Raw genomic sequence first — 10,252 nt, 5'->3', positions numbered from 1 at the left:
CTTGGTTATTTATTCACGTATTTTTTAGCCTCCATGTGTTTGTTTTTTTTACTTTTTTTTTCCTTGTAATTGATTTCTAATCTCCTAGCGTTGTGGTCAGAAAAGATGCTTGATATGATTTCAATTTTCTTAAATTTACTCAGTCTTGATTTGTGACCCACAATATGATCTATCCTGCAGAATGTTCCGTGTGCACTTGAGAAGAAAGTGTAATCTGCTGTTTTTGGATGGAATGTCCTATAAATATCAATTAAATCTATCTGGTATTGTGTCATTTAAAGCTTGTGTTTCCTTATTAATTTTCTCTTTGGATGATCTGTCCATTGGTGTAAGTGAGGTGTTAAAGTCCCCCACTATTATTGTGTTACTGTCCGTTTCCTCTTTTATAGCTGTTACCAGTTGCCTTATGTATTGAGGTGCTCCTATGTTGGGTGCGTATATATTTATAATTGTTGTATCTTCTTCTTGGATTGATCCCTTGATTATGATGGTGTCTTTTGGTTGGAGCATTTAATCCATTCACGTTTAAGGTAATTGTCGATATGTATGTTCCTATTACCATTTTCTTAATGTTTTGGGTTTGGTTTTGTAGGTACTTTTCTTCTCTTGTGCTTCCCACTTAGAGAAGTTCCTTTAGCATTTGTTGTAGAGCTGGTTTGGTGGTGCTGAATTCTTTTAGCTTTTGCTTGTCTGTAAAGCTTTTGATTTCTCCATCAAATCTGAATGAGATCCTTGCTGCTATTTCCTTTCCCATGTTAGGGAAGTTTTCGCCTATAATGTCTTCAGATATTTTCTTGGGTTCTTTCTCTCTCTCTTCTCCTTCTGGGACCCCTCTAATGCGAATATTGTTGCATTTAATGTTGTCCCAGAGGTCTCTTAGGCTGTCTTCATTTCTTGTCATTCTTTTTTCTTTATTCTGTTCCGCAGCAGTGAATTCCACCATTCTGTCTTCCGGGTCACTTATCCGTTCTTCTGCCTCAGTTATTCTGCTATTGATTCCTTCTAGTATATTTTTCATTTCATTTATTGTACTGTTCATCTCCGTTTGTGTGTTCTTTAATTCTGTTAGGTCTTTGTTAAACATTTCTTACATCTTCTCGATCTTTGCCTGCATTCTTTTTCTGAGGTCGTGGATCATCTTCACTATTATTATTCTGAATTCTTTTTCTGGAAGGTTGCCTCTCTCCACTTCATTTAGTTGTTTTTCTGGGGTTTTGTCTTGTTCCTTCATCTGGTACATAGCCCTCTGCCTTTTCATCTTGTCTATCTTTCTGTGGTCCAGTTTCTTAAAGGAGAAGAAATTTATTGCTCTATAGAATTGGAAGTCCTAGAAATAATACTATTTGTGTGTGTGTACATACACATATATCTCAAAGCTTCATACTAAGCAGTTGATTTCTTAGCTAACTTTCAATTAGAGATATGAAAATATTTAATGTATTTTTTTTAGCTAAAATCTTTTTTAAACACTCCGTAACTTTTCAAGGTAGTTTCCTCTAGAAACTTTTAATTTAATGTGGTATCTAATCTACCCTTTCTCTTTGCTTCTTCTTAGCTTATGTTACTGTAACTATTGAAGAGGACAGTGATGATGCTGATGTTGTGATAGTAGACGATTCTGATGCAGAGGTTACTGAGAACACAGTTTCCAGTGATGATATGTTGACTATACAACCAGATTTTGAAGGCGACAATGATACCTCTGAGGAACCATCCCAATTGTCATATGGTAATTTTGTTAAATTTCCTCCTGTGTGAAATTTTGCTCCCTGGTCCTCATTTCCAGTAAATTGCTTAAATATTCCTCTAATTTTTACATTAATTAGTTATTATCAGAGGGCGAAGCTTCGTGGTAATAGCACAGTGTTTACTTGTGCTTTCATTTTCCCTTCATTTAAGTTTTGTCATGTCTCCTTTTCTATTTTTGTTCTACGGGGAGTGGGGAGGTAGCCTTGGAAAGTGTTGGGGAGAATATATTTTGTTTCTGAAAAATTATTTATACCTGGCAACTAAAATTATAACTCTTCGGGGGCAAAGCAAAAACTGAACTTATGGGAGAAACATCTTGGGCCAAGAGTCCATGGAACAGATGACATGATTGTCTTTGTTGAAGAGCTCAAAGAATCAACAAAAAATTCCCAAGCAATTATAGGAAGAGTCTCAGGATACCAGGTTAATATGCAAAAGTCAATCCCTTTCCTATATACAAGCAGTAAACAATTGAAACTTGAAATTAAAAACACAGCATCATTTACATTAGCACCCAAAAAAGAGTCCCTGAAAAATAGAATCCTGCAACCAGAACTCTAGCTACTTGTCCTTCCAGTGGTTGCTTCTCAACCACAGTAACAAGGAAATGGGAGGCCATTCACCTCCTCACTTATACACAGAGCCAAGAGACGTTAACCCCTTGGGAACATTTCTTCAGTAACTATATGACAGTATGCTCTTTGCCATTTGCTTACAGATTTGAGTTTCCTACTCTTTAAAACATTGAAATATTGTTGCTTAGATTAGAGGTCAGGAAACTTTTTCTGTAAAGGACCAGATAGTAAATATTTTAGGATTTGCAGTTGTAAGGGCTCTGTTGCAACTACTCAGCTCTGCTGTTGAAATGTGAAAACAACATTATATTAGCAGACGAGTATGGCTGTGTTCCAGTAAAACTTAATGGACACTGAAATTTGAATTTCCTATAATTTTTCCATTTCATGAAATATTCTTCTTTTGTTTGTGTTTTTTAAAAGTTAAAACTTAAAATTGTGAAAAAAACCCCACCAAAAAAATAAACCATTCTTGGCTCCTGGGCTATACAAAAACAGGCAGCAGGGTGGGTTTGGTCTACAGGCTGTAGTTTGCCAACCCCTGGTCTAAATGATGCCAAAAGTCATTTGATACCACTTGTTATCAGTTCTGGTTTTAAAACTATATTCAAGACCAACAGGATGCTTTCTTAGTGTATTACAAAACATCTGACTGACTCCTCAATAGTGGGGAAAGAACTAGAGGAGAATTTTCAATTGTGGATGCCCTTTGACATCTCATTTCTACTTCTAGGAATTTATCCCATAGAACTACTTGCAGAAGTGCACGACTGTTCAGCAGCGTTCTTTGCAAGAGGGAAACTTTAGGAGTAACTTAAATATCCATGAATTGGGGACTGGTTAAATAAATCATGCATGGCCTATCTGCATGATAGGAAACTGAGAAGCTGTTAAAACTGATTGCAGTATACCTAAAGGTATTAGTTTGGAAAGACTAATACATGTTTAGTGGAAAAAGGAGGTTGCCGAGCAGTACTTATAGTCTGATCCCTTTTATCTATCTAACTGACATAAAAATTCAGAATAGGAGATTTCAGAAAAGGTGGCTAGGTAATTTTTTTATTGTGGTAAAATATATATAACATTATATTTATCATTTTAATCATTTGTAAGTGTTCAGAGTAGCATTTGACAGCCTAATAGCTCTGGCTAAAATTTTCAGTACAATATTGATAGCAGTGGTGAAAACGGGCATCCTTGTCTTGCTCCTAATCTTAGGGGAAAAGCATTCAAGTCATTCGCCATTGAATGTGACGTTAGCTGGGGGTTTTCATAAATACCCTTTATCTAGTTGTGGAATTTTCCCTCTGTTCCTAGTTTTCTGAGAATTTTTATAATGAAATGATGTTGGATTTTGTCAGATGCCTTTTTGGCATCAATTGAGATGATCATGTGTTTTTTTCCCCCTTATATTAATGTGATGTGTTACATTGATTGGTTTTCTTATGTTGAACCACCCTTGCGTTCCTGGGGTAAATCCCTCTTGGTCATGGTGAATAATCCTTTTTTTTTTTTTTTTTTACATTTTGACTGTGCCACATAGCATGCAGGATCTTCGTTCCCCAACCAGGGATTGAACCTGCAGCCCCTGCAGTGGAAGCACAGAGTCTTAACCACTGGGCTGCCAGGGAAGTCCCGGAATAATACTTTTAACATGCTGTTGGATTAGACTTGCTAATATTTTATTGAGGATTTTTGCATCTATATTCATAAGGGATGTTGGTCTTTTTCTTTTCTTGTAATGTCTTTATCTGGCTTTGGTATCACGGTAATTCTTCAGTTTTCTGGAAGAGTTTGAGAAGGATTGGTGTGTTAATTCTTCTTTAAATGTTTGGTAGAATCCAGCAGTGAAGCCCTCTGGTCCAGACCTTTTCTTTGCTGGGAAGTTTGTGATGATTGATTCAATATCTTCACTTGTTATAGGTCTGTTGAGATTTTCTATTTTTTCTTGAGCCAGTTTAGATAATTTTTTAAATTATAAGGACAAATTGTCTTCTCATATACCAGCATCAAGCAATTTAGAAAATATATAGGAAAAAAACCCAGTTGATAATGGCTACAAATAAATATTTAAAATTATAAGGAATAAACAAATAAAAAATAGAACCTATATGAAAGGAAAGCAAATACTTTACTGAGGGTCATAAAAAAAGGCTTAAATGGAGAGACACAAAGTGTTCCTGGATGAGAAAAAATACTTCAGTGTACCTTTAAAAAAAACCTTGGGAAAACCTGTTTAAGGGACAGGTGGTAATTTACCATATCAAATGCACAAAAAGTTTAAAAGGACAATTATCGAAATATTATGATACTAGTTTTGAAACAGGGAGCCAGATTTAATGCAATAGGAAGATCATAAACAGAACAAAGAATTTAGAGTTAATATACTACAGTATATTAATATGAGAAACATATTACATAGTAAATCATGCTGGTACAAATGGTTAACTATTAGGAGTAGGGAAGCCCACTGGATTTTGTCTCACGTCACACTTAAATAATTTCAAGTTGGATTAGAGGGCTGGATATCTAGTAAATGAAAGTATGGAAAACTAGAAGAAAATATAGTTGAATGTTTTTTCTAATCCCAGTGAAAGACTGAGTACAGAAGTAGTTCGAGAAGTCACAAAAATATTAATGAATTTGATGAAATTAAAAATAAAGAACTGCTCCCTATCTCAAAAGCATCAGACTTCAAAAATCACATCACTACCTGGGAAAAGTATTTGCCGAAAATATACATTTTCCAGAGTTTTTATCCTTAAGATAGCAAGACCTCACACAAATCAAACAGGAAACACTGAAACTCCAATAGGGCAATGATCAGAGAACATGAAAAATAACAAGTCACAGAACAGGAAATCTTAATAGATAGCAAACATCTGAAAAATATTCAACTGCATTAGTAACAAGAGAAATGCAAATTAAAATGGGATACAAAAATGGGATAGAAAAACTTTCATCTATCAAATTAGAAATTTTTAAATGATTCATTTTAGTGATAATGGAGAAAAACCATTGTACTTCAGTTTTTTATGAATGTAAATTAGTACAACCTTTTTGGACATTTTGGCAGCACCTATCAGGAGCCCCTGAAATGCTCATAGCCTTTGACCTACTGACTCTTCTATATATCCATTATAAAGAACTATTTAGAGATGTATATGAATATTTACATTTGAATGTGTACACATCATTATAGCAAAATAATGAGCAATTGGAAGCCGTATTAATGTCTTACAACAGAAAACAGATAACATAACCTGTGGACATACACATGATGGAATATTATGCAGGCATTTAAAATATTTTTAAAATTATAAATGACATACAAAATTGCTCAGAATACATGTACAATATGAGTCAAACTACTATATAAAATATATAGAGGGCTTCCCTGGTGGCACAGTAATTAAGAATCCGCCTGCTAATTCAGGGGACATGGATTCGAGCCCTGGTCCAGCAAGATCCCACATGCTGCGGAGCAACTAAGCCCGTGCGCCACAACTACTGAGCCTGCACTCTAGAGCCCGCGTGCCACAACTACTGAAGCCCGCGTGCCTTGAGCCCGTGCTTGGCAACAAGAGAAGCCACCGCAATGAGAAGCCCGTGCACCGCAACGAAGAGTAGCCCCCACTCGGTGCAACTAGAGAAAGCCCGCGTGCAGCAACGAAGACTCAATGTAGCCAAAACAAATAAAATAAATAAATTTATAAAAAAAAATAAAACAAAAATTAAAAAATAAAATATATAGATAGTAAGAAAACAAGAAGGAAATGTATCTAAGGGTTATGATATTTCTTAGTGATGGATTACTTTATTTAGATTCTGAATTTTTTATAAAGAGCTTAATTTTAGGTTGACTTTTTATAGAAATCTATCACATACAAAAATATGCACAAATCATAAATATGCAGCTTAAATAATTTTCAAATTAATACACACATATAACCAACACTGAGCCCCCCAGAATCAGCTCTCACCTCCCTTTCAGTCACTACTCTCTTGCAAGGTAGCGCTATCCTGACATCTCCCACCATTGATTATATTTGCCTGTCTTTAGATTGAGCTTTAGCTCAATTGAATCATACACTATTCTTTTAGGTTCCTGAACCCAATTCCAATGTGTGTGTTGGGGCTTCCCACACAACAGCAAGCAATTCTTGGACACCCGCAGGGTGTCTGAGAATTCAGCTCAATTCTGACACTATCTATTGTAGATAGTGTCAGATTCCACAGGTTGAGGGCTCAGTCTTACAAGACTGCCCCCTGCCACCCCTCCTCATACGCCAGTCACAAGCCCAGGCTGTTACCTGTGCTTCTGACCTACTTGCTGTAAATCAGAGGTTCCCACAACCTCCTGCTTGGGTTCAATTAATTTGCTAGAGCAGCTCACAGAACTCAGAGAAACATTTTACTTACTAGAATAACAGTTTATTATAAAAGGACATAACTCAGGAACAGCCAGATGAAAGAGATGCACAGGGCAAGGTATGGGGAAAGGGCACGGAGCTTCCAAGCTCTCTCCTAGCTCCACTCTCCTCAATCTCCATGTGTTCGCTAACCTGGAAGCCCTCTGAACCCTGTCCCTTTGGGTTTTTCTGGAGACTTCATTACATAGTCATGATTGATTAAATCATTAGCCATTGGTGATTGATTCAACCTCCAGCCCCTCTCCCCTCCTGGAGGTCAGGGGGATGGGACTGGAAGTTCCAATCCACTAGTCACACGGTTGGCTCCTCTGGTGACCAGCCTCTATCCTTAGGTGATCCGGGGGCATTCCAAAAGTAACCTCAATAACAACAAAAGATACCTTGATCACTCTCATCACTTAAAACATTTTAAGGATTTTAGAAGCTCAGTGCCAGAAACCAAATATGTATTTCTTATTATAAATCACAATATCACAACTATATTCTCTCCTTTTTAAAATTAATTAATTAATTAATTTTGGGCTGCATTGGGTCTTCGTTGCTGCGCGTGGGCTTTCTCTAGTTGTGGCGAGCAGGGGCTATTCTTCGTTGCGGTGTGCGGGCTTCTCATTGTGGTGGCTTCTCTTGTTGCGGACCATGGGCTCTAGGCCCTCGGGCTTCAGTAGTTGTGGTGCACCGGCTTAGCTGCTCCGTGGAATGTGGGATCTTCCCAGACCAGGGCTCGAACCCTTGTCCCCTGCATTGGCAGGCGGATTCTTTTTTTTTCAGGATGGATAAAGGGAACCTAGCTCTCTCATGAACGCCCCTCCCAGTACTGTGATGCCAGCGTTCAGATCTACTACAAGACATGATATGACAGCATTGCACTCAGTGTCTTCCTGGTGGCAGAGATGAATGACTCAGAACCATAACCGAGCCTACATAATTCTAGAAGAGTTTTTGGCTTATTTTTCACGTACAGTCCTTTAGGTTTAATATAAAATTTAACTACGGAAGCAGTCATAATCTTAGCACTGAAATGACCTTAGATGTAATCTCACCCAGTTTTCACCGAGTAGGGGAGGAGGCGATGTCTTTAGGGGTCTTTCCAGGCCACACCGTGGTGGGCGGCCCAAGCCAGAAGAGACTCCTGACTGACATTTGGAGGCCCGCAGCCTCCCTGAGTAAAAAGACTCTGAGCTCCTTAACAAAAGCAGTTAGGACTCATGCTCTGTTGTTCATTTGTCTCCAGCACTTACTCTGTAGCCTTTAGGTTGTGGAGCATCCGCTTCACAATTTGGAACTGTGTTTGATCTGGATTCTTATTCCTACGTGTGGGCAATAAAGCCCTTCAGTTTTTAAGGGTTTATTCTAAATCACTAATGGAAGAATTCTCATTTTGTCGCTCTCTCAACTTCAGCCAGGACTCCAGTTCAACCTGAGTTGGTATTCTGAGAACATATCCGTATTAAGTTTATTAAGGCAGTAAGTGGGTGAAATAACTTCTTTATGTGTTGCTTTTCAGGAGTTGAAGGTTTAGCAGAGCTAGGTGACCAAGCAGTTTCACAAATGAACCGTCTAGCAAATTTAAGAAGACATGGCGCCTACTCAGCGGAAACGGAGTTCATCCCGTTGTGCAAAAAAAGCCGATCATGTATTCCAGGAGAGGATAACATGGATTCTATGGTAAAGTGAAAATCATTCTGTTTTTCATTCTGCTTTATTTCTTTTTAATAGATTGAGTTTAATTTCGTACAGTGAAATGCACAGATCTTTAAGTGTATACAGTTCAATGAGTTTTAACAGATATGTCCGTTCACCCCTCATCAAGGTAAGAACATTTCCATCATCCCAGAAATTTCCCTCATGCCTATTCCCAGTAAGTCCCCACCCCCTGAACCTTGGCGAAATACCATTCGGATGTTTTTTTTCCATCATAGATTAGTTTTGCCTATTCTAGAACTTTATATAAATAGAATCATATAGTACGCACTCTTTTGTGTCATGGTCTCTTTTCCTTAGAGTAATGTTTGGAAATTCATCTGGTTGTAGCAATATTTCGTTCCCATTTATTGCTAAGTAATATTCCGTTGTATGAATATCCATGATTTGTTTATCCCTTCTCCTTCTGATGGACATTAGGGTTGTTTCCAGTTTTCGGCTATTATGAGTAAAGTGGCTGTGAACATTATTATGGAAGTCTCTTTGTGAACATATATTTACGTTTAATTTGGGTAAATGCTCAGAGTGGAAATACTGGGTCACAGGGTAGATTAAAGTTTATGAGAAACTGCCATACAGTTTTCTGAAGTGGTTGTGTTGTTTTACCTTTTCATCATATTCTGCTGTGCTTCTAAATCTTTGAAGTTGAATAAAATAGATTATTAAACTATATATAATTAAGCTTAACAGAAAATGCATTTATTTAGTTACATAAGAATGAAGATAGTAATACCACCTAATCAGTATAGGCAATTCTCTTAACTTCTATCAGCCCCAATATTTTAATCTTTGGGGGGATAATGTTATTTGCCTCCCAAGAGCCATGGTTTCTGACATAATTATGTGAAAGCACTTTGAAAAGCATAAAGCATTATAGAAGGGTAAGATGACAATATTGTTTTTATTATTACTAATCTATATTATAATTCCATATAATTTTTACTGCCTAATAAGTTTGTAATGCGGGCTAATTCAGATAATTTTTTAAAACAAAGACATTGATAACTACTTGGTATATTTCTATTAAAATTATCCTTATAGTCCATAATTCATCCTTAAAATAGTTATTATAATTAAATCAAATGGTTATTTGCTGTCTATTTATTTATACTCTATTTCATTCCAAAAAAGGATTTAAGGTGTCTTAGAGATTAATCTATTAAGAAAAATAGGTGCTTATGTGCTTCCTATTTTGTCCACAGAGTGTCACTGTTGGATTATTTGAAAATTAAAAGCCATATAACATTTGGTTCTTTGTGGTTAGAAATATTTGCTTTTAAAGCAGTTCTGGTGCCGGATTCCTAGAAGACTAGTCTTTCCATCCTGAAGTACATAAGGGGTTAAGCTTGATGGAAAATGTTATCTTAAGTGTAGTTGACTTGATGAGAAAACAGTTCTGCAAATATCTTTCCATGTTGTTGTAGTATTTGCAGCGGGCAGAGGTCCTTTAGGCCTTTGGTGCTTCTTTTTTTAAAAATAAATTTATTTATTTATTTATTTTTTGGCTGCGTTGGGCCTTCATTGCTGTGCATGGGCTTTCTCTAGTTGCGGCGAGTGGGGGCTACGCTTCGTGGCGGTGTGCAGGCTTCTCATTGCGGTGGCTTCTCTTTGTTGCGGGGCACAGGCTCTAGGCATGCGGGCTTCAGTAGTTGTGGCTCTCGGGCTCTAGAGCTCAGGCTCAGTAGTGGTGCACGGGCTTAGTTGCTCCATGGCATGTGGGATCTTCCTGGACCAGGGCTCGAACCCGTGTCCCCTGCATTGGCAGGTGGAATCTTAACCACTGCGCCACCAGGG

General features: G+C 37.4%; 1 protein-coding gene across 1 annotated transcript in view; it reads left to right on the top strand.

Moving 5' to 3' along the window:
* The window catches only part of BEND2 (BEN domain containing 2), a 119,106-nt gene that overhangs the window by 8,673 nt on the left and 100,181 nt on the right, over window positions 1–10,252 (top strand). Inside the window, exons 2-3 of the mRNA XM_028482885.1 lie at window positions 1,556–1,729; window positions 8,262–8,422. Coding sequence (XP_028338686.1) covers window positions 1,556–1,729; window positions 8,262–8,422 — 335 coding nt within the window. The remainder of the gene's footprint in view (window positions 1–1,555; window positions 1,730–8,261; window positions 8,423–10,252) is intronic.

Source organism: Physeter macrocephalus, chromosome 21 (genome assembly GCF_002837175.3).
Source record: "Physeter macrocephalus isolate SW-GA chromosome 21, ASM283717v5, whole genome shotgun sequence".
Lineage (NCBI taxonomy): Eukaryota > Metazoa > Chordata > Mammalia > Artiodactyla > Physeteridae > Physeter > Physeter macrocephalus.
This window is presented reverse-complemented; position numbering and strand designations above follow the sequence as displayed.